This window comes from Microtus pennsylvanicus, chromosome 13 (assembly GCF_037038515.1).
Source record: "Microtus pennsylvanicus isolate mMicPen1 chromosome 13, mMicPen1.hap1, whole genome shotgun sequence".
Lineage (NCBI taxonomy): Eukaryota > Metazoa > Chordata > Mammalia > Rodentia > Cricetidae > Microtus > Microtus pennsylvanicus.
In genome coordinates this window covers 23,974,124-23,999,193 of record NC_134591.1, presented here as the reverse complement: position 1 = coordinate 23,999,193, position 25,070 = coordinate 23,974,124, and the positions used below count along the sequence as shown (strand labels likewise).

Genomic DNA, 25,070 nt, shown 5'->3' with positions numbered 1-25,070 from the left:
CAAGGGATGAGCAGAAGCAGTCATTTCTCTCTAAATCACTGTCAAGACCCCTGCTTCAGGCTGCTATTTGGTTCACCAGAGGCCAGCACACATCCTATAGAATCCAGAAACTAGGATTTGAGAAAGGCAATCCTGAAGAGTACTGACTTAACACATTTATATCTTCTTGACAAGCAGAGGGGCTCCCAGGGAAGTGAACTAGGGGTGTTTTCTGCTAGGATGCTTGGATTTGCTCTTCTGCCTGTATTTAATTTGCCCATGCAAAGTTCGAAGCAGTTCATAGGCTTTTAACCTGGCAGAATTGTAATTGCCACGATAAACTTGAATATCGCTTTTCTTTAAAAAAGCGTATGTTGTTTAAAAATTGCTTGGCCTTTAAAAGCCTCTTCTATTTCAGTTTTGTCCTTTGCTGAATGAGAGTTAGTCTAGGTCTTCTCATGCTTGTCTCACAGTGTTAGGAGAACAGGCTTTGATATTTACGAATCTGTCAGGGCCATGTTGAGCTGTGTGAGCTATTTTTCTTTATAATGTTCCAATTTCCTTATCAATAAAACTGAGGCATTATCCATTTTTCAGAAGTTGTGAGAACTAAGTGAGGTAGGCAGTGAAAGTCATTATACACTATGTCTGACAGAGGATAGATATGAAAAATGTCTGTGTCTTTTCTTCTAATAGTCTACATCTATGATTTTAGCCCTAGATACATGATCAGTTTTTATATGTTACTTCAGGGAAAGCTGGTGTGACATAGATTAACTATCATCACCTCTACTTGGTCTTTTTGGCTAAGGCAAAGAGAGAAGCCATTGATGTTTGTGTAAGGCCATGGAACTAGCTGGCACTCCTGCCAGCATCCCTAAATATGATGATATATTCTAACTCTATTGAAAGATGGATTCACCCTTGAATTCTATTCATCAGTTGAAAACTTAACTGATAAAACTTTTAATCTGCAAAAGTCCTTCAGCTAGCATGAGACTATTTATTACTAATGAGAGGCACACTTGCTAAAAGTCCGTTTGATCATTCACTTTAGTGTATCACATCTGGAAACACTGATGGAAGCAAACCCTAGGGTTGACTGAGTAGATATTTCTGCTCATATGCAAACCATAGGACAGTAGATGCTTGACATGAGCTGTCAATCCATATGGATGCAACGTAGCTCTTTGGTTTCTTCTTGGTCAGCATCACTGGAGTGGGAGTATAGACACAGTCCTACAGTTTAGAAGAGCCAGCTCATGATGCTCCAAAGCCATTGCCAACCATTGCCAACTTTCCTCTGACCGTCCTTATGAGATAACCCTGAGCAAAAATTCAAGGATTAGTAATTCAGGAGAAAATACACCAGAAAGAGGTCATCATACAGAAGCCAGTTGTGTTCATATATTTGCTTTTATATCTTCTGTAACTCTTTAGAGTTCTTCATACACCTTGAGTTAAATATAGGATTGGAATTGTCCCCTAGAGAAGGGACTTTGTTCTGGAAGAAAATGTGCAACTTTCGTGAATGTTCACAATGGGATTCTCCTGGTTTCTGTTTCTCTGGTTCTCGCCCTCTCTCCTAGAGAGTTCTACTGCCATTGACTTCATCTTTGCCAAGCAAATGTCAAAAAAAAAAACCATCAAAATTTACCGAGCACCACTCTCAGGCACATGTTTGCATGGTTGCACTCACCCGTAGAGGAGAACTACAAAGCTAGCGGGGCTGTTATTCTTGCCTTATGATTTAGGAAACTGAGGCTCCAAGACATTAGAGAGCCTTTTACCCCAAACACAGAGTTTGTACCAAGTCTGAGTTCTTTCAACGGAGCAGTGTTTACACCAGACCTCTCCCTGGAGAGGTCAGGTTTGAGGGAAGGGATACAAAATTGAGAACACATGAAGGAGAAAGTAAAAGTGGAGAATTAGGAGTCCCATAAAGATATGTCAAAAAGGCATTAGGAAAGAAAGGAAATGTGGGAGCAGTCAGGAGAAGGCTGAGGGGAGAGGAAAAGCAGAAGGCGCAGCCCATGAGCACGGGGGACACCCAGTACACTTGGCTAGTCGCCCAGCCACGAGCACAGCACAGAGACCGAGAGCCACAGGAAGGAATCTGTGAACCATTAAAAATTGTTTATTTCTTTATGCCACAAATGATAAAACAGTCATAAAATGCAACGGTTGTTTTCCCAGAGTAATCGCTGTGAATATTTTCAACCGTTCTTCTAAATGCTTCGGTGTTTAACTGGTATAAAAGAAATGATGTGTTTTGAACCACAATCAACCTCCGGTTGTCACACCGCATGCTGTGTACACACAGAGGTTAATGTACGCGCAAGATCCTCAAAGCAGACCTAGTCCCGATGCTATCTCAGGCTGGACAGGAGCTCTCTCCTCCAAGATACAAAGTCACTCATCATTTCTCTCTTGCGAAAGTGTTTGCCTTTGCTATCTGACTCCATCATAAATAATACTAATGTAGTAGTAATAATAATCAATGCGAAGGGCCCAAACCCAGGGAAAGAGAACACTGTTGAAAATATTATCCCTCAAGACACCAATTTCTTCTCAATGCCCCGTAGGGGAAAGACACACAGAAATCCAACATACTTTAACCAGGTTAGTCACCATCTCACGCTGACCCTGGCTTTGTGGTAAGCTGGACTTCACAAGGTAGATACTAATTGGTCACTTGGATATCGTTGAGAGTTGTACCAGTTCAAAACCCCTATTTTTTCTGGCTAAGAAAAGCCAACAATTATAGCTGCCAAACAAACACCTAACTGAACTGCCTAACCTCAGAAGGAGACTTTGGATTAGAAAGAACGGGGATCTATACATCTGCGCCTTAACCAGAGATGAGGTCTGGTGCTCTTATTCCAGACTCCCTGGCCACTTGTAAAAGAGTGACAAGTTCCCCCTGCCACCAGAGTAAGGCTGGTCTTCAGAGGCTCACAATGATCTAATAATTCACCTTTTCAAAATAATGTCTCCCTTCACACTTTTTTTGTCTTTTTCTAGGGTTTCTGTATGTAACAGCTCTGGCTTCCTGGAACTATCTTTTTGTTGACCAGGTGGGCCTCAACCTCACAGAAATCTGCCTGCCTCTGCCTCCTGAGTGCTGAGATTAAAGGCTGATAATGCCATATTTTGTGGATACTCATAGGAGACCTGCTTTTTCCTAAATAGAAACAGAGGACAGGTGGCTTGGGTGTGGGAATAGCGGGGGAGGGGGGAATGGGGAAGGATTGGGAGGAGAGGAAGAGGGGGGAATTGTGGTCAAGATGTAGAACAAACAAACAAATAAGTGAATGTATTAAAAAGTAATAATGTCTCCCTTGGGGCTGGAGATATAGTTCGGTTATCACAGTGCTGGCCAGCATGTATGAAGGAGACTACATAACCTGGGTATCCTGGCTTATGCCTATAAACTCAACACTTGGGAGATGGGAACAGGAAGATCAAGAATTCAATCTTCTTTGACTACACAGAAAGTTGGAGGCCAGCCTGGGTTATATGAGATGTCTAAAACTCAAAAAGTAAAAATGGCTCTTTAAAAGAGTATTTTGTACAAAGATGGGACATTGGTATCAAGCACATAGCCAGCAGTGGCAATGTTCCAGCTCAGATCGGCTCTTCCAGCGATTCGGCGTGGTTATAGGCCTTCAGTGTTCCCAGAACACAACAGTGAAGGAGAGATCTTTAAGTCCCCCCCTTTTCTGACCCATACACCTAAGTGATCCAGAGATTCCCCAAGTACAAAGTGCATGTAGAAGCTGGAGGGAATCTTAGTCCCAGATTTTGTCTAGAGCAGTGGTTCTCAACCTTCCTAATGGTGCAACCCTTTAACACAGTTCATGTTGTGAACTCAACCACGAAATTATTTCATCGCTACTTCATCACTGTAATTTTGCTATGGTTGTGAATCATAATATAAATAGATGCAACCCCCAAAGGGGTTGTGACCCACAGGTTGAGGATCACTGCCTAATCCTACCTGAAGAGTACATGCCCTAGCTGACTTACAGTGATCTCAGAGATGACATCAGCACAAGGGAATTTTTCTATTTTCAGCTGCCCAGGACAAGGCATGAAGAATGGATGGGTCTTGTGAGAAGCACATTTCTTTGGTCCCTGCTGGAGAGCGTGAGTCAGCCACAGGGAGCCGCAGCCAGGATGCTGAGGGTAACCTTGGAAGGCCCCCTGGTAGGTGGAGATCTTGAACATTTATTAGGAAGAAACCAACATTCTTTCCCTCAGAATCTCCTTCCCACTTAAGAGACTTTGTACTTGAGGTTAAGAAATCCCTCCATGCCTTCTATATATTTTGCCTGAGAGGGGCTGGCTTGCAGCCTGGGAGAGGAAACAGAGTGGGTGGTTAGAGTAGCTAGTTTCTTGTCAGCCTCTCTTCTCAAGAAAGCCCATCACTCTGAGTGAGCAGCTAGGAATGCCCCCATAAATAACATGCAGGGTGAGTTCAGACTTCAGCTCAGATAAATATCTCACCTCTTTTCCCACAAGAAGCCTTGTGCTGCACCTCATAATACCACACACCAGGGTCTGAAGCAATCTAGGCCCCTTCAGAACTTGCCCTTCACACATAGTAACTAGTCTCCAATGTCACCTCAGAAAGAACTTCCTGACCACCCATGCACAGCAGCCTCCTCACGTCCCTCTCCACCACACCGCCAGGTTGTATTTCTTCACAGCCTCTATTTGGTAAAATTGTCTTCCTTATTGCTTGGATGTTAACTCGCTGTCCTCACCACCCGACTCAGCTTCGTGAGAGACTAAACTACATCTGTCTCTGTCGTTAGCACATCCAGTGCCTGGATGAAGTGCCTGTAGCATGACAGATCTCCGTTGTTCTCAATGAATCCCACCCCATTTTTATCATTGTAGCTTGAAACCTTTCAACTTTCATGACTCCACTCAAATGACAGTTTACAAGGGATGTCACTCATCCATCATGCATGCAAAGTTTTCTCACAGTACTACTCATACCCTAATATTTTTTTCTCTTTTTAGGATACACATAGGCCAAAGGAAGATATCCCAGTTTTACTTATGAGTAGGGAAGTCCAAGCAACTTAAGTACTAGAGTCCTAATTGCTCAGCACCAATTTGAAAGAACAAAACATGGAACTTCCAAGAAAAGTGTTTTGCTTCCCTCCTAACTGCCTCTTGCTTACTAAGGGACATAAGCACTTGCTGGAAACTATACAGCTTCTCTAAACTTGAATCACGCAGTGTGCTACATAGGTTTATGCCAACTTGATACAGGCTAGAGTTATCTGAGAGGAAGGAACCCCAGTTGAGAAAATGCCACCTTAAGATTGGGCTGTCGTTAACTCTATAGCACATTCTCTTAGTGATTGATGTGAGAGAACCCAGCCTATCATGGGTGTGGCCATTCCTGGGCTGGTGGTTCGGGTCCTACAAGAAAGCAGGCTGTGCGAGAAATGTAAGCTAGTAAGCCATACTCCTTCATCATCTCTGCAGCAGCTTCTCTCTCCAGATTCTTGTTTAGCTGGAGTTCCCATCCTGAGTTCCTCTGATGATGAACAGTGATCTGGCAGTATGAGCCAAATAAACCTTTTTCTCTCCAAGTTTCATTGGTCATGGTGTTTAATCTCAGCAATAGTAGCCCTGATGAAGACAGGTAGTGTCTCTGTTACTGTTTATCTGGCATTAGTTGCTCATCACTCTTGTTATGAGAGCCCGTGCTCCACTGAAAGAAAAGATGCTATGGAGAAGGGAACAGTGCTTGAGTGGTTTGCATATTGTTCAATGGGTGTCAAGAATTCCTGTGGGTTTTTTTTTTCATGTTTAAGATTTCCTAAGGCAGCTCTATGAGTTTCCTCTTCCACAGTCAGTTTTAGAAGCATGGCGTTAGTCACAGCACCGGGTACCATGTATCCATGTGTGTGCCCGTGCTGACACAATCAGATGAGGTGCTGATGGAACTTCTTAGTTCCCTTTGCCTTTCTCCACACTGACAGTGTCTCCCACACTTTATTCAGATGTGTTTGTGACTTTCCCTTTCATAATAGACTCTTATTTCCTCAGGGAGGTGTCCTGTTATTATCCTGATAGTAACAGCTCCTAGAATCACCAATGCAGAATTATAGCAGGGCAGTCAACAGATGCTGGTGACATACATCACACAAGGAAAGGAGTGAGAGCAAACAAACAACCACGGTACCCTGTCAAGTGCCACCATTCAGCTTCCAGAACAAGGATGACAAAGACCATGAAAGGACTGTAACAAGATGAGGAGCAAATTAGCCTATTCCATATCTTAGAGTACCTTAGACAGAATGCCCTAGTGACTCCCACGGGTGACTTTAACACACCTATCTGAATCACAGGTGTATGCGACTGTTATGAGCTCAAAAATTTGGTTTCAAAATCAAGACCAAAGAAGGCCTGTATCAGAGCTGTCACTCAGAAAGGTTTTTATACTTGACCCTGGATATAAAGCAGCAAGGGTTATCTGATTTCATTCTACACAAAAGCATCAAGAGAAAAAAAATGGCCATATGGACCAAGTAAGAACCCCACCACTAATATCTATATGAATGATGTCATGCCTCCCAGGATCTTTCAGAGTCTCAAAGATGAGAACTGCCAGTTAAATAGATGGTTGAGCTGTGGCAAGATGAGAAGTCCACTCCTAATCCACAGGTTGACTCGCTGCATGCTGACCCTACTGCTGGCTGGAAACGTTTTCACTGTGGCATTGCTGACTATTTGCTACCACTGATATCTTTCTCAGTTTATATTCATATCCATATCCAGTACAGCTTATGTATGCTTTACGAGAACTTAATAGCTTGAGCTAGAAGAGACGTATGAGGTTATTTGCTTCAACTTCATATTTTTTGGATGTAGAAGCAGATTCTTAAAGGATGTTATAAACTAGCCAAGGTCACTGTGCTCTCTCCAGTCATAAGAGCTGACACCTTTGTTTCCTGAAAAAAAAAATGCTGACTGTGTGAGATATTAGACAGCAATAGTGCTGGAGATCACAGAAGAGCATTGTGTTAAATAGAGAGTGAGGTTAAACAGCTCAGAGGAAATCCATCTCTAAAATATATTCCAAACCTTCCTACCAGTACCATGCTGGGTCAAGCAACTACAGGCATTCACTTCAACTATTGCAGTCTCCTCGTCTCAAAAGTGAGCTGAAGAAGAGCCTATCTTATAACCTTACAAGTTCACAGCTCCAAAGGAGTAGGGGTCCGTCACTGAGGGTGAGGTGTGGCACACATGTAAAGGAAACAGAGACTGCATCTCCAGCAGTAAACACCGAGTTAAAAAGAGCCACGTGAGAAGGAGGTTATAAGCTCTCAAAGCTGGCTCCCAGTGCTTCTCCCACCAAAGGTACACCTCTCAAGGATTCAATAACATCCCCCAAATAGCATCACCAACTGGGGACCAAGTGTTCAAATATCTGAGCATATGAGGAACATTTATCATTTAACCTACCACAGGAATAAAAAGACTTCCGGCTCAATTAGAGCCAGGATTATGAGACCTAGGGTAACACTGTTGGGATTTGATGCTTTGGTACTGATACATTTCATCTATAGAGTAATTAGCAATCACTTATTTTTCAGAAGATTTATTTTATATTTACTTATGTGCATGTGTGTATCTGTGTATGTGTATGCTCACATATGTAAGGTGCCTACCAGGCCAGATGTGACCATTGTATCCTGGAGTTGGAGTCACGGGTGTTTGTGAGCCACTTGGCATGGGCACTGGGAACTAAACTCCGGTCCTCTGCAAAAGCATTACGTGCTCTCAACTATTGAGAGCCACCTCTCTAGGTCCTGAAAATCAATTTGTTGAAGTCTTTGAGTTGATTTTTTTCTCAGAAATTCATAAAATTTGCCATTTGTTTTCTACTCTTCATCTTTCTTTGGGGAACTAGATTCTAAAGAAATGTCATATTTAATGGTTCTACTAAAAATAATAATGAGCTGAATTTTTTAAGTCACAGTATTTCAGAAGTGTCTCAGAAAGCAGTCTAGAGAAAAGGTGTATCCTTGAAAGTGGAGCTGAGGCTCAAGTTACCAAACTCAGCTGAACTATTCTAAACATCTTAAGTTTGAAAATAGGAGTGTGAGTATGGGAAAGAGCCTTTAGAGCTCTCTCTCTCTCTCTCCTATCTATCTATCTATCTATCTATCTATCTATCTATCTATCTATCTATCTATCTATCTATCTATCTATCTATCTATCTATCATCTATTTACCTCCATCTATCTATCTATCTATCTATCTATCTATCTATCTATCTATCTATCTATCTATCTCTCTCTCTCTCTCCTATCTATCTATCTATCTATCTATCTATCTATCTATCTATCTATCTATCTATCTATCTATCATCTATTTACCTCCATCTATCTATCTATCTATCTATCTATCTATCTATCTATCTATCTATCTATCTATCTATCATCTCTTTATCTATCATCTATCTATTTACATCTATCTATCTATCTATCTATCTATCTATCTATCTATCTATCTATCTATCATCTATCTATCTATCTATCTATCTATCATCTATCTATCTATCTATCTATCTATCTATCTATCTATCATCTATTTACATCTATCTATCTATCTATCTATCTATCTATCTATCTATCTATCTATCTATCTATCTATCTATCTATGTATCTATCTATCTATCTATCTATCGGCATTGTTGCTTCTGTCCTGGCCAAATAAAATCCCCCAATTATTTGAAAACTTGAGGTGCTCATAAAACCATCAGTAACAGTTTGGTTCTCCAAGCCGTAAAAATTAGGCTCATGTAATACTGGAAGTTGCAAATGATTTGAGGTCAGAGTCAGCTGCATTGGCCCACAACAGTGTTCAAAATGATAGTAAGGAAGTTATGGAAGGTTTTGAAGAGCTTTAAGGATAGGACAGGCAGTCTGCTGCTCAAGATGCTGACAATTCATCTACAGAGTCCAGCTCAGGCCATTTCTGCTTGCCTACACACTCAAGAGGCAAGATGGAAGATAAGCAGAATCAAATCGCAGCATGTCTCTTAAAAACAAAACAAACAAATGCTTGCTATCTAAGCTAGTGCTACCAAGGCCAGGGGACTAGAGAAAACAAATAAGCGCGTGCACATTTCCACCAAGTCAAGCCATATTTTCACACCACTTTGAGATATTTTGGTTGTGAGATGTCTTTTAGAAAGCAGAAACGTCTATATATTTCCAATTCTTTTTATAGAATTTCTTAAGCAGACACTTTCAATTCCATTTAAAACTGTAAAATAAGTGTCTCTCTCTCTCTCTCTCCCTCCCCCTCCCTCCCTCCCTCCCTCCCTCCCTCCCTCCCTCCCTCCCTCCCTCCCTCCCTCCCTCCCTCCCTCCCTCCCTCCCTCCCTCCCTCCCTCCCTCTCTCTCTCTCTCTCTCTCTCTCTCTCTCTCTCTCTCTCCACCAATCAACAATTGAATGCTGTTTGTATGTAAGGAGTAAAGTATAGATGACAATGATGTAAACGGTGTCTTCTGACATCTAACATCTTCTGTCCTAAATAGAAACAAGGATCTTGCTACACAAAGATTTCCATCGAAAAATTAGGCTCACTAATTAGGATCCGATCTGGTTTCCTGTGTGCTCTCCTCAGGCATTTACGACTCTATGGAGCACTTTCCACTGCTTTTCCTGAGTGATTTATGTTGAGCCTTCAGTCACATGCAATGTCCGTGCTTCAGTGTTTCTCAGGATTTCTTCTAAGTCTCAAGCCCTGGCATCCTCATCTCTGGAAGACCAGCCCCTTTGTTGCCCAACAGTTCTATGGTGATGGCTGATCTCCATCCTGGTCACTCCAGGGCTTTGCATTCACTTCCTCACTTTCAATTTGCATCTCTCTTCTCAGAATGAAGTCGGTAAAGATTTTCTTTGTCAAGCTAAAGATTAATTTGTCAGTTGGTCCCTCCTCAGAGAGCTGAGGTGTGGTGTGTTGTCACAGGGCATCCTTACCTCCTTATGTCACCATTTATCTTTGTTATTTTGTGTGTGTGTGTGTGTGGGGGTGCTGGCAATTGAACCCAGAGCTTTACATACATTAACTATATAGTGTTTATCTGTAGGCAAGAGCCCCCAGGAGTCTCACATTTGATGCAAGCCAGCCAGCCTCCTTTGAGTCCACATAAGGCGTTTCTTTTGTACATTTCGTAGAAATACTGCTGGTATTTGAATATCCTCTAAACGACATACTAAAATCTAATTGCCATCGTTATAGTATTAAGAGAAATCGTGTTCCTATCAAAAAGGATTAGTTGGCCCATTTGTCCTGACTCACCAAACTGTACTTGCCAGATGCTGAGACCCACCAGTTCCTGAACTTCTGTCTTTGGCACCAGGTTCCAAATGAACCTGTAATGCTTACAAACCACCCAGCCTGCGGCATTCTGTGACAGCAGCGTGGAGTAGACTTACACAAATAGCTTCTGCCCAGCTACCCCATCGCCTCATTAGTATACTTTTTCCTTCTGTCTTGTTTTTCATTTTTTCCTAATAAACTATGGAAATTACTCCCCTATTAGCCTCCCTTTTCTTTATTCTTTAAACTCTTGACAATATTTTTTCTCCTAAAGAACTTTTAGATTATCTCCTATTGATGTGGGAGTGATTTCTTATTAATAAAGAAACTGCCTAGACCCATTTGATAGGCCAACCCTTAGGTAGGCGGAGTAAACAGAACAGAATGCTGGGAGAAAGAAGCTGAGTCAAGGAGTCGCCATGATTCTCCCACTCCAGGCAGATGCAGGTTAAGATCATTCCTGGTAAGCCAGCTCGTGGGCTACACAAATGAATAGAAATGGGTTAGATTGATATGTAAGAGCTAGCCAATAAGAAACTGAAACTAATGGGTCAGGCAGTATTTAAAAGAATACAGTTTCCGTGTAATTATTTCGGGGCATAAGCTAGCCATGTGGGCAGCCGAATGCTGGGGACGCAGCCCGCCGCTCCTACTACAACATCCTATATTCTTATTTCTCTCACAGTGGTTCCATATTATTTTTTTTTCTTTTTAAAATCTGGCTGCCTACAGCCCAAGAAAGCCTCATAATTGTATACTCTCCCTAGCAGGCGTTGTGCCTTCTGTTTTACAGTTCTATGACTTAAGTCTTGACTCTTTCCCTACATCAGAATCCTATCACCTACGTGTATCATCTACAGGTTGGAGCTTGCTGGTCAATCTCTCTAGGGCTCCTTTCTCAAATTTACTAATTTTCTCTCCAACAACTTCTCCACCTGTCTTATTTCTTTTTAAAAATATTTTATTATTTTATGTGTATAAGTGTTTGCCTGCATATATGTCTATGTACCAAATTTGTGTGTTGTGCCTGCAGAGGCCAGAAGAAGGTAATGTGTCTCCTGGGATTAGAGTTGCAAATAGTTATGAATACAAATAGTTATGATGCTGGAAACTGAACTCAGGTCCTCTGGGAGAGCAACAAGGGCTCTTAACAACCACTGAGCATTTCTCCAGTACCCAAAACTGTATTATTTATGACGCTGGTTCTTATCATTTATTTACCTAGCATTCTGAGTACTCAATTTTGTAATCAGCGAATATCCATTGTGAGCTTAATATGTGTTCATTAGCAGTTCTAGTTCTTTGGAACAACAGCCTGAAAAAAAAAAAGAATGGGGCTCTTGCCTTTGAGGAGTGTGCAGAGACACACAATGAAAGTAACTCAGTAAGATCAATTTTGGTAGAGTTCCGAAAAGAAAGTTGAGAGTGTAGTGGTACCTGCTTTTAATCCCATCACTTGTGGGGCAGAGGCAGGTGGGTCTGCATGAGTTTCAGGCTAGCCTGATCTACACAGTAACGTCCAGGCCAGTCAGGGCGACATAGGGAAACCCTGTTCCAAAAGTAAATAAATGAGCGAATCAACAAAAAAAAAAGTAAAAGTTGAATGAGACTACTACTGTGAAGAGCGGAGCTGAGTGGTAGGAAGTCACATCAGGAAAGAAACATGTCAACAGAGTCTAAACACAGAAGTGCCAATCAAGCAAGCACTCCTCCACGAAAGCAGGAGGGAATGCAGCACTCTCACAGCGTGCTGACCTCCGGGCTTCATTTATTCCAGCTTCCCTCAGCTTATCGTGTCTGTCCATTGCTGTCTGCTCACGTGGAGCGGCCTTAGTGTTTACCCATCTAGGGTGCATTTCCTCCAGGGCTAAGCCTTTACAAACCCTCTCGCCCATATAGTCCCTGATTCAGTGCAACTCAGCTCTTACGGAAGAACTTCTTTCTGAACGTGAGACTCTGCACCACGCCCTCACTTCAGAACCCCCAGTACCCACTGGACCCACCAACTTGGGATTTAATATTCAAAGCTCCTCATGATATGACCTTAAAATATCTGTTAACTCTTTGCTGCGTGTTGGCAGGCCCAAGATACTGACTTGTTTGCCAAGTACATCCTTAGACGCTTCTGTCTCCAAAGAGGTCCACAGCCTTCATGTGGTTGCGGTAATTGTCATCTCCTCACACACAGCACGGAGCAGTCTCTCCCCTCCAAGCTCTGTCTCACGCCATCTTTTTCTTTAAGACCCTTCAGAATTCTCTGTTGTCATCCCCAAACAACTTTATTCCCACTGGCAAGTGTCACATAGACTTTGTCCAGGAGTGAGGTTATGTGTCCATCCATCTCCCTCTCTCCACCCCGCGCTCCGTTGCAGATGTTGAGGACAGTTAACCACGTGTTCTTTATCCCTGCGCTAGCACAGCGCCTCACACGTAGCCGGGGCGTTAAATATTTGCTGGACAGATGAAGGCATTCGGCAAACCTGAATCTGATTAACTAATATTTATTTCATGGTACTCCAAGTGTTTTCCTTTATATCATCCCTCTGCCTCATTTCTCCTGAGAGCTGTATGTGCAAAGACAGAGCAGGGAGAAAATGTGGTTTGTTTTGAAACAGTCTAGTTAGTTTTAATCTGGTTGAATGATTAAACGTTTATATCGAAGAGCGTTAGAAACGGCTGGGTAACGAGTACACTATGCAATAAATAACGGTTGGTGAGCTACTAATTGAGTGTCTTTCCACTCAGGATCCATAAAACTTCTTAACATATCCCAGGGCCTAAGTATAACAATCTCACAACCAAAGAAGCTGACACTTACCACGTTACTGCATGTTCGGTATCGAATATTTCTTCCCTCACAGCTCCTAGGCCGCAGAAAGAAAAAAAAAAAAAGTAATGTTTGTTATTACCCATGAATGGCTCAAAGTTTGGACCAATTTCCTCTTACAAGTTATTCTTAGTATCAACAGTAAGTTTCTTCTTCTAAATAGATTCTTTAAGTTAATACACTAAATCGAACAATCTAAAGAAGTTGGATGTACAAACTGATTTCTGTATACAAGTTGAAAGTAAGAATTTATTTTGCTTTAGAACTACAAGACCTGAAGAAGATACAGTCAATATTTCAGCGCGGATAAGAGAGATGAGCACCAGGCCCCATCCTCAGAGGAAGAGGGATTAGCAGCTGATGGCTGCCGAGGGAGGGTGAAGCGGTTTTCTTCAGGGGTGTGGCCTATAATAGATTATCCAAGTCCAGTATATGGCCCTATACTCATGCACACACAGCAGCAAACAGGCAACACTGAATTCAGTGGGCTGTAGAAGGGGGGGCATTAAGTTGAGAGGAGGATGTGGAGGCAGGTGGTTGGGAAGGACTGGAGGCAGAAGGGATAGTATATATAATAAGTATAAAGTGTATGTGTCTCAAAGAATAAATAAAAGTATTCTATTTAAATGATACGTCACTATCACTTCATTTCTCTCCTTGCAAAGCAGAAGATATCACATCAGTTTCAGAGTCTGTTTTGTTCCTCCACTTGAAGATCTTTTTAGAGAAATTAAAAAATTCATTCATTGTGTGTGCATGTGTGCATGGTGCACATGTGGGCATGTGTGTGTGTGTGTGTGTGTGTGTGTGTGCGCGCGCGCGCGCGTCTGTACTGTGCCGTGATGTACATATGAAGGTCAGAGAACAATTTGCAGGAGCCGGTTCTCTCTTTTCACCTTATGGGATCTAGGACTCAAACTCAGGTCATCAAGTTTGTTTGTAAATACCTTCACCCACTGAATCATCTAGCTGGCTCTCCACTTAAATGCTTTTTTTTTTTCATCAAAATACTTTAAAGATACTATATTGACAGCTATATAGTATTTCATCAAATGAAACCATTTATAAAATAAGATCCATCCCTTGTAATTATGCAATTTCATAGGATTCCGTAAAGGAGAGCATGACAAACCATCTCTACGAATAAGTATTTTACAAGTTTCTGACAAACAATCTCTACGAATAAGTATTTTACAAGTTTCTGACAAACCATCTCTACGAATAAATATTTTACAAGTTTCTGACAGACCATCTCTACGAATAAGTATTTTACAGGTTTCTGACCATGTCTTTAAAACAGATAAATTTCTGGAAGCAGAACCACTGAGCTAAAGGGAATAAACTTTGGTAAGGCGCTTGCAAATGATTGCCAAATTGCATTCCATAACGGGTGTGCTATCACACACTTTGACCAGCACTGCGTGGGAGTTTCCATCTTACTACATTCTCAGGAACAAAAATAATTGGTTTTTTTGCTAAGACATTCAGCGATGACAATTCGTGAACAATAGCGCTAGACTCTTTTCAAGTAAACCCACGCTTCTCAGAAAGCAAGGGAAATCATCTTAGGTAATGTTCAGAGAATTAGGCACGTTGTAAACAGGTATGACGGCCCAGATCTAATTTTCAGTTACGTGTTTATTAGATCTTCCCAATTTACTGAGCGATAAGATTTGACCTTATCAAATGTGATGAGGCCATTGCATTGATTTTAGGGATGAGGTAATGCCTTGGGAGGACGGCCAAAGCCCCACAAATGCTAAGTGGTGGAGCGATACCGAAGCAGGGCCACCTGGCTTCGGGATTTACCATCCATCCCACCTTGCTTGATGCGCCCACTCCAGCAGCATCCTGGAGCTACTGTTACACTTCGGGAATAAAATGACTTTGCAAAATGCAAAGGAATGAATATGACTTGGCCATATAATTAGGCATAAAAATAGTGATTGTGGTAGGTCTTAAAAATGTCAACAAAAACAAAATAGCATCTGGAAACACAAGTACACCATTACAGGCTGTTTAAAGCGTAAAGATGAGGTCAACCCAATTTAACTGCTTTAATAAACATGAAAATTAGAATGAGAAAAGGAAGGCGTCCAAATTGTCGAAAAAGGGAGAATCAACAGAGATGCATGAGGTCAACGAGACCAGCAATGCTCTAGAGCCAATGAACTTGAAGTTGGTCAGCGGCCAGGTTGCCGTTGTTGCCTCAATGGATGATAATACTGAACGTTCAGCTCACAGGAGAATCCCTCCCTCTTCTGACACCATGTAGGCCAAGATGCTCTTACAGGGCCTCACCATAGAACAAGACAAAGAATGCAGCTTGACTATGTCTGCTTCAATAACTGAAATCAGCTTTCTTCCAGAGATATTAAACCATAATTATATATGCAGAATTTATGAATAACCCTTGGAATAGGGGATCTCATATAGTATAAATGATTTGCTGAAATATTTCTGATTATGACAAAGTAAAAGCAAAAACAGAGATTATATTTTTCAAAGAATATTCTGTCATTAGCTAGCATTTTATTTTTATTTATGAACTATTTATGCTCCTAAGCAACTTGTTTTTCAATGCTATGTTATGATTTAGTTGATTGTCCATTTAACTTGACAAAAGTATGATATTAAAATAACAGTGTTCAAGCTTGGCAAAGTGTCTGTTCATTACTACTACTGATTAAAGATTACACGTGCTAGGCAAGTGTTCTACTACTGAGCATATCTCCAGACTTTCCAAGGTACTCATCATTGAAAGACAATATCAAAATGTGGATAATAAATTATGGTAGCAACACTCTGGACCAGTGTTTGCTTATAATCTTTAACTTTTCAACAATTCCTAAGTTCTATTCTTTTCACTTTACAAATGAGGAACGTGAAGTTGAGGGGGTTGAGCAGGCTTAAAGCTACATACACAGAGAAGAGATCCAGAGATTTGGAACCCTGGGCTCGACTAACTCCAAAGTACAACCCAGGAAAAGGAGCAAGATGTGAGGAGAATGTGTAAGATACTAACACTTGATACGACTCTGGAAAGCTCGAAAGGGAGTTGGCCTAAGGGGGAGCTTCATCTTATTGATACCATATGCATTTATCAGCTGCTTCTCAGTTCTGGTAAATCTATTTCCAGTAATGCAAACCTACACACATACACACGGACACACACACACACACACACACATACACACACACACACACACACACACACTGGACCATCTCCAAAAGAAACACATTTATCTATAACATGCAATGTGGAGTACTTCAGTGCAGAGATGCTCATTTTTTTAAAATCAAATGTATTATAGATAAATATAGATTTTTCCCTAAGTCTCAAAGTTACTCTTCTACCACAAGACTTAATTATTGTCCAGTATGAATTTCTTCATCCTAGGCATTTGTCTAGACACAAAGCCTCATCATAGAATTAAGTAGTCTTTCCTTTCTTCCTTCCTTCCTTCCTTCCTTCCTTCCTTCCTTCCTTCCTTCCTTCCTTCTTTCCTTCCTCCCTCCCTCCCTCCCTCATTTCCTTTTTTGAAGGTTGTTAATCTATAACAATTGAGTGGGTTCCTTCATATTTAGGTGAATTAGACTTCACCTGCAGGATGAAAACCAACAGAAGCTTCGATCGGAACAGTTTCTGAGAGAAGTTAGGGCTTCAGTGAGCAGGGTTCACAGCAGCACACTCTCCCGGTGCAAACGGAAACACTTAAGAAGACTGCGCTGCGGTAAGTACCGAACCAGCTGAGCTCAGAAATGGGCTTGAGTATGATACAAACAAATACAAACACCAAATACATCACAGCCCCAAAGTGACCAACCAGGAAGTCCCATACTTGTTTATGTCAGCACCACACTTTTAGCTACTTAACTCAAGCTCTTCTCTCAAAGAAAGGAAAATACCCCAATCACAATCTATTTTTATGAGTTATACGTCTTTAATTCTCCTATAATAATATTAGTGTGGACTCTGGGCAACTTTTTCTCTAACATGCAAGAAACCCTCAGATTCCTCCAGTTCCCGGTTTAATTGTCTTAGCTTCAATGATCATAGTTTAGCAACCGGAGATGACAAAGATGGGAAGAGTGTGATCCCCAACACGGGCTCATTCACACATGGGGCTCTTCATTCAGGCAGCTTAGTCAGCTCTAGGGCTGCAGAAGAGCAATGCCCTCCCTCAAGTCAACTGCTCTGAGATCACCTGCAGGAACCCAGTGTATGTGGATGACACCAGAACAGGTCCTTCCAGGAGATAACATGGGATACCAAGCCACTCAGCTCTTGAAGAGACAGGCCACACATCCGCAAGTTCTGGTGGCTCATTGTCTTAAACTAGGTTTGAAGTGGATGCACTTAAGGTTGCCCCTCTCCCATTTGAGGGAAAACTTGATTCAAAGCCACTCAAATTCAGCAAATAACGCATCCCTAATGCACACAATCACTAGTAAAAAAGTAACTTTAAAATGGCAGGTCGAACAGATAGTCCAGAGGTTCAAGTGCTTGCTATACAAGCATGAGGACATGACCGTGGATGGGCAGAACCCACATGCTAGTTTGAGACAGCAGTAGGAGCCTGTAAAACACCGAGAGCATGGAGACTAATGGCTCCTGGAGGTTTGCTGGCCAGCCAGTCTAGACAAACCAGCAAACAGCAGGTCCAGTGACAGCGAGAGACTCGATCTTAAAAATCATGCTTGAACAAAAGAGGAAGACAAGCCAATGCTGGCTTTTGACCTCCACACACAAACACCCAAGCATGCACACCTATACACAGATGTATACAAACACATATACACGCCTACAAGCACGCGCAACATATACACATACCAAAACAAGTCCCAAGAGGAGATGGGAATCCTGGTGTTTGGGAACTTTCAAAAGCACATGAAATGCTCACATTTACCCTGTGAGCATTTGGTTGAAAAGTCCTGACATCCCATACGGACCAGCTGTCTGTGTTCTGCTGCCTCTTTCATAAATGATACATCAATTTTCCAAACAACTCGGCATTGAAGAGGACACTTTTTCCTGACATCTATACAAGCCAAACTATTATGACAACTTAAAGAATGTAACTTTTGAAAATGTTCTCTGCTGTAACAATGCAGTGAGCTGGCTGGGGACAGACAGCCCTGGGTCACACCAAGGCATCACAACCTGTCATAAGCTCCAAAGTGGCCCAAGGAGTCAAAAGTCAATTCCCCTTTAAAGCTGCCTTTTCAAAGCAGTTTTAAACTGACCGAGGGGCTGGTGGGAACATAAATTAGGAAACAGAGTTACAAGAATTTGTTACATATTTTTGTAACCTCAGTTTTATATTTCAACACTTCTGCTCCATAACAACTTCTTGTTAGAAGCACACACTGAATGCACTGCCAACTTGGAGACCCTGACTTTTGTGTATAGAGAGGGAGGGGGAGGACGGGAGGGAGGGATGGAGGGAGATTAAAAACCAATGTGGAGGCTAAATTAGATATAAATGGAAATTAAATAGGTTGAGGAAAAGCACTGTAAATTGACCCTCCCCGTGGCTGTGAGATCTCCTTTCAACCCCAGACAATTAAGAAGGTTTCTGGACTTTGGGCAGATTCCTGAGGCACAGTTAGGGGGCTGTAGACAAGCAAAAATCTTCCCTGCTGAAGTTTGGAGTGTGTTGTGTGAGTTTCAAATGGTTTTATTTGCTATTGTGAGTGTCTGGTACATTCTAAATCACAGTTAGAAAAAAATCACAGCCAAGTTGTTTCCCCAAACAAGTTTGATTTTACATATATGTCCTGTTCTTCAAGGAAGGATGCACTGCAACAAACCAGCACGCATTCACAAAAACGGCCAGACTCTGTGAAGGTGGTCCTTATCACTTTGTAGACACAGCCCATTGTTGAGGGCTATTGCTGGAGCTGGCTTTAAGTTTTCCTGAGGATTCTAGTTAAATACCATGGCAGGGCAGGCACTGTAGGTGTCCTGGACTTTACTTCCGGACAAGAGGCCTAGTGACCATAATTCCAAAGCACTAGAGCACATGGCTCTGCACCTGCCCAGGCAATTGCCCATATTCAGAAAATCTCATTTTGTCTCTTGGTGATCTATGTGCCTGCTTTGTGAGCCACAGTGTTAGCAAGACACTTATTGTACAGTTAGCATTCTGTAAGCATTTCATGAGATCAGGGAGGGAGAGAGGGAACGAGGGAGGAAGGGAGGGAGGGAGAGAGGGAGGGAAGGAGGGAGGGAGAGAGGGAGGGCAGGTGAAGTAACGGTGAAAGGGAGAGGAGAGGAATAATGAAGGAAACACCATGAAGATAATTTCAAGCCAGGCAGAACTTGCAACATTGCCTTTGTCCTGATTTTTGAACACCAAACCCTAATTAAAGTCTTTCTACAACAGCTAGAGATGAAAGTTAAGATGAAACTAAGCAGCTACCCAAGGGTATCACCTCTCCCTCTCCTCTGTGGCTGTCTTAATGTACTGACACCACGATGCCTTCTTACCCAATGCTTTTGCCGTCTTTGAGAGATGGGGACTGGGGAGGCGGGGGTGGGGTAGAGTGCTGCCTTTGGCCTGCCACCCACCTGTAGGATGGACATTCATACATGCCCTAAAGTTTACAGATGTTTTTATATTTGCTTGATAGCCAAAAGAGAATAAAAAATAAAAACAAACATGTTTTAGCAACATGTCCAAAATCGCCATCTTCTCCATGAGGAAAACATTTCTTATGAAAATCTAGTTCTCTCTCTAATAGTCTCACCAGCTATAACACTTGAGCTGAGAATTTATGAAATATTTTGGCCAGAGAAAAAATTCTTCAGGCTTTCCATATTCCTCAGACATCTAACAAATTGGGGTCCTGGACAATTTACAGTAGTTTTCCTTCGGTCATTTCTACTGGGCTGGTCAATGTAGCTAGCGTCTAGAGCGCTTCCCCAGCAAACGCCAGGCCCTAGCTGATAATTAAGAACTTCAGGTTCCTGTCCCTTTAGTTACCCAGCAGCAAAACGGGCTGTAACAATACATCTGGAATGAAGGTGTCTCTTTTTCAGGGTCACAGATTTTGATTCTTAAAGATGAAGGTCACCTTCGATATTCCTTCAACACACATTTACCGAATTCCTATATTGTTCCAGGAGAGGAGTGCTTATCTTGAGTGAGCACACTGAACCCTATCTAGTGAGGGTCACACAGAGAGAAAAGACTGGAGCCAAGATTTGAAGTCAATTGTTTTATGACAAAGCGGCATGACAACTGTCTCAGAAGTAATGGAACTTCCACTTGGGAGCTCTAATCCTCTAACCTTTTTCAGGCTTTACCCAGACTGAGAGTCCAATCCCAGACCCAAGGTGGAGCCTGGCTCTGTAGCTCTCCAAGAGAGCAAATGGTGTGATGATCGTGCATGGATCTGCTCTCACCTAGGGCTCCACAGTTATCTTTCCTGCCCTTAGGTAAAATATCCCCCACCAGTGCACATTATTCTGATATTCCTATTTTTCTCTGACTATCTAAGCCCTCCCATATATGTATCCATCCTTTATCTGCCCAGCTACTTATCTTTCATTTATCTCAGTGACTAAAACTAAGCAAAGCAGTTTCATAACTCTTTATCTTCTTTAAAATATTTATTTTGAGGATTTTATATATGAATACAATGTATTTTTATCATATTGACCATCTGTCCCTTCACACTCTCCCAATGTCCCCCACACTTTCTCAAATTCATGTATGAGTTCCTCTGTAGTTATTATTATAACATATAATATATGTCCTACTGTGTCCAATTTGTATTGCTTGTATATGTGTGGATATAGGGTTGACTACTTGGGCATGGGAAACAGATCAGGGAATTTGCCTCTGAAGAAAATGGATATTTCTTCAACCTCTTGTAGCTCTTCAAATAGGGGTGGGATCTTGAGGGCATCCCCTTCTATCCAGGGTGGGGGTATGTGGAATGGTGTGGCTTTCTGTTGGTCTTATTCAGGCAACTGTATTTTTGAGAGTCCATTTAAGTAGATCCAGAAAGTGCTTTCCTTTCTTAGCTATACAGTCAAAGGATACAGTCAAAGCTATAGGATGAATGGTGAATATAAGGGAAGAGCTAAAAACTCAAATCCTCTATAAGAAGTTAAATGATGCCTTAGAAATTTTTATATAAACCATATAACCCCCTGAGACCCTGCTCCAGTCAATCACCAATAGCATCAGAAGCTTTTCTGTTGTTCTGTTTTAAAACAGGGAGTCATGTAATCTAGGCTACACTCGAACTAGCTATGTAGGCAAGTACTATCTTGAATTTCTGATTCTTCTCTTAAGTACTGAGGTTATAAATATGCTGTTATATTTATAGGTTTTAATTATGACTAAGGATCTGGAGGCTTAAAGGACCATTTTACTAAGCTTAATCCATGTACTGAAAGAATATCTAAAAAATCACTTGGTGTATTTACCGCCTTGATTGAACATCTACCCAGAAACGCCATTCATGTGACCCACTGAGACCACAAGGCCCTTACCACCCTCGTATCGTGATATGCTAACATCCATGCCTCTTTTCCATATAGCAGACAGGGTCACTTTCTGGAAAATGGAGTGAAGAATTTTAGCACAAAAGGAAGAGAATTGCTTCTTTTCTTCATTATCAAAATTTAAAGGCAAAGCTTCATTTTTTTGTTGTTGTTAATTTGATATGTAGTTCTAACCCAGACACACATCAAATACCACTTAAAGAGCTTAAAAAAATCCTAATGGCGGTCTACCTCCACAGAGTTTTTTTTTTTTTTTTAAAAAAATTGAATTGGTCTCCTTAGAGGCCAAAATAATTGTGTTTTTCCAAAGCTTTCTCTGTGAGTTTAAAGCAAAGCTAGGGAAAGATAGCAAAAGAAGGCATACAACACATGCAATATCAACAGATGCGGAAAAACTGTTCAGTCTTTCATGATAAAACTCCCCCAAAGTATCCCTACTACCCTTTCCTGCTCATTCTTCTTTTGACTTCTATTTAATCCCTTTTACCTTCTTCTGCTTTCAGAGTCTTTTAAAGTCAATTAATATGAGAAAAAAATCATATGACATCTATCTTTTTGTGTCTTTTCCTTTTTGCTTAACATAATGGTTTCCAGTTGCGTCCATTTTCTTACAAAGGATATGATTTCATTCTTCTTTATGACTGCATAAAACTCCATTGCAATATATTGCATGTATTCACATATGGATAAAATTATATACATACATATAATTTCTTTTATTCACCTATTGATAGGCACCTATCCTGATTCTATAACTTAGTTATTATGAATTAAGTTGTGATGAGCAAGGTACGCACGCACAGCTTTTACATGACTTCACTGATGTTGGACACAGGCCCAGGAGTGGTAAACTGAGGAAACTGAAACCTCCATACTGTTTTCCATTGAGGGTATACAAATCTGCATTCTCACCAACAGTGCATAAGTGGGTGTTCATGAAAAGGGAACACTTGCGCATGACTGGGAAGAGTATAAAATAGTGTCCCATATGGAGTATTGTAAGTAAATCCCTCAAAATATTAAAAATAAAAATACTACATGGTCTGCAAATCCTTTATCTAGACACTTGCCTATCAGTAGTAAAATCAATATTGAAGTGCTGTGTCTGTATTCTCATGCACACTGCGGCACTGCATATAGTAGCTAAGATGTGGAAACAACCTAAATGTTCACTGATGACCAATGGATTGGCAAAATATGGTAATTTCATACAATAGAATATTAATCTGCCTTAAAATGAAGGAAATCATGTCCTAAGTGGTAACACAAATGAACTCTGTGACTAGTTTATCCTGTGGTCCGTGCAATAAACTAGTCACAGAGAACAGATACTCCATGATTCTACCTAGGGAAGATGCATAGAATAGCTTAACTGGTAGAAATAGAACCCATGTTTGTCAGGGGCACAAACGAGAGGGAAAAAGCAAGCTGCTATTCAATGTGTCGAGTTTGGGTGGTACGACATCCATGAGTTCTAAATATCCTCTGTGAAGACTCTCAGTATATCCAACAGTACTGTTTTTTTTTTGTATTGTTTTCTTGTTTTGAGCTATATATTGTTTTGCACTTCCCTCCCCTCTTCTCCCTTCCCCTTCAACCCTTTCCCAAGGTCTCTATGCTCCCAATTTACTCAGGAGATCTTGTCTTTTTCTACTTCCCATGTAGATTAGATCCATATATGTCCCTCTTGGGGTCCTCTTTGTTGTCTAGGTTCTCTGGGATTGTGAATTGTAGGCTGGTTTTCTTTCATTTATGTCTAAAACCCACTTATGAGTGAGTACATGTGATATTTGTCTTTCTGGGTCTGGGTTACCTCACTCTATCTAGATCTATTGATTTGTCCGCAAATTTTAAGATGTCATTATTTTTTTTTCTGCTGTGTAGTATTACACTGTATAAATGTACCACAGTTTCTTTATCCATTTTTCAGATGAGTGGAATGTTTCCAGGTTCTGACTAAGACAAATAATGCTGCTATGAACATAGTTGACCACATGTCCTTGTGGTATGATAGAGCATCCTTTGGATATATACCCAAAAGTGGTATTACGGGATCTTGAGGTAGGTAGTTTCCTAATTTTCTGAAAAATTGCATACTGATATCCAAAGTGGCTGTACCAGTTTGCACTCTCACCAGCAATGCAGAAGTGTTCCCTTTTCACCACAACCTCTCCAGCATGAGTTGTCATCAGTGTTTATGATCTTGGCCATTATTACAGGTATAAGATGAAATCTCAGAGTTGTTTTGATTTGCATTTCTCTGATGATTAAGAATGGTGAACATTTCCTTAAGTGTCTTTCAGCCATTTTAGATTCCTCTGTTGAGAGTTCTCTGTTTAGGTCTGTACTCCATTTTTTTTTATTGGATTATTTGTTCGTTTTGATTACCAATTTCTTGAATTCTGTGTATATTTTGGAGATCAGACCTCTGTCTGATGTGGGGTTAGTGAAGATCTTTTCCCATTCTGTAGGCTGCCATTTTGTCTTGTTGACCATGTTCTTTGCTTTACAGAAGCTTCTCAGCTTCAGAAGGTCCCATTTATTAATTGTTTCTCTCAGTGTCTGTGGTGCTGGGGTTATATTTAGGAAGTGGTCTCCCATGCCAATGCATTCAAGTGTACTGCTCACTTTATTTTCTATGAGGTTCAGTGTGGTTGGTTTTATGTTGAGGTCTTTGATCTACTTTGACTTAATTTTTGTGCATGGCAATAGATATGGATCTATTTTCATTCTTCTACATATTGATATCCAGTTATGCCATTTGTTAAATATGTTTTTTGCCATTTTATATTTTTTGCTTCTTTGTCAAAAATCAGGTGTTCATAGGTATTTGGATTGATATCCAGCTCTTCGATTCGATTCCATTGGTCCTCCTGTCTGTTTTTATGCCAATACCAGGCTGTTTTCAGTACTCAAGAGTACTGTTTTATGTGGTTAAAGATACTAAGGGAAAGAGTCACATTAAGCTTTCTTACTACAGTTTAAAGAAGATTAGTAGCCCGCTATGTTCAGCTAGTCCGGATTTGGAACTCAAGAACAATCGCAGTGGGTTTTTGATCCTACTGCAAGTACTGGCTTTGGGGGAGCCTAGGCAGTTTGGATGCTCACCTTATGAGACCTGGATAGAGGTGGGCAGTCCTTGGGCTTCCCACAGTTCAGGGAACCCTGATTGCTCTTCGAGCAGATGAGGGAGGGGGACTTGATCGGGGGAGGGGGAGGGAAAAGGGAGGCAGTGGCGGGGAGGAGGCAGAAATCCTTAATAAATAAATAAATTTTAAAAAAAAGATTAGTAGTATCAAAGAGGTAGTGCATACGTATGTGTGTGTAGCATGTATGTGTGTTTGGGTAGTGTGTATTGTGTGGGTAGTATGTATGTG

General features: G+C 41.2%; 1 protein-coding gene across 5 annotated transcripts in view; it reads right to left on the bottom strand.

The window, feature by feature from the left end:
* The window catches only part of Adamtsl1 (ADAMTS like 1), a 376,592-nt gene that overhangs the window by 309,712 nt on the left and 41,810 nt on the right, over positions 1 to 25,070 (bottom strand). For all 5 annotated transcript variants that reach the window (XM_075945016.1, XM_075945018.1, XM_075945014.1 and 2 more), the window contains one exon: positions 13,164 to 13,209. In XM_075945016.1, the coding sequence (XP_075801131.1) occupies positions 13,164 to 13,209 (46 nt within the window). The remainder of the gene's footprint in view (positions 1 to 13,163; positions 13,210 to 25,070) is intronic.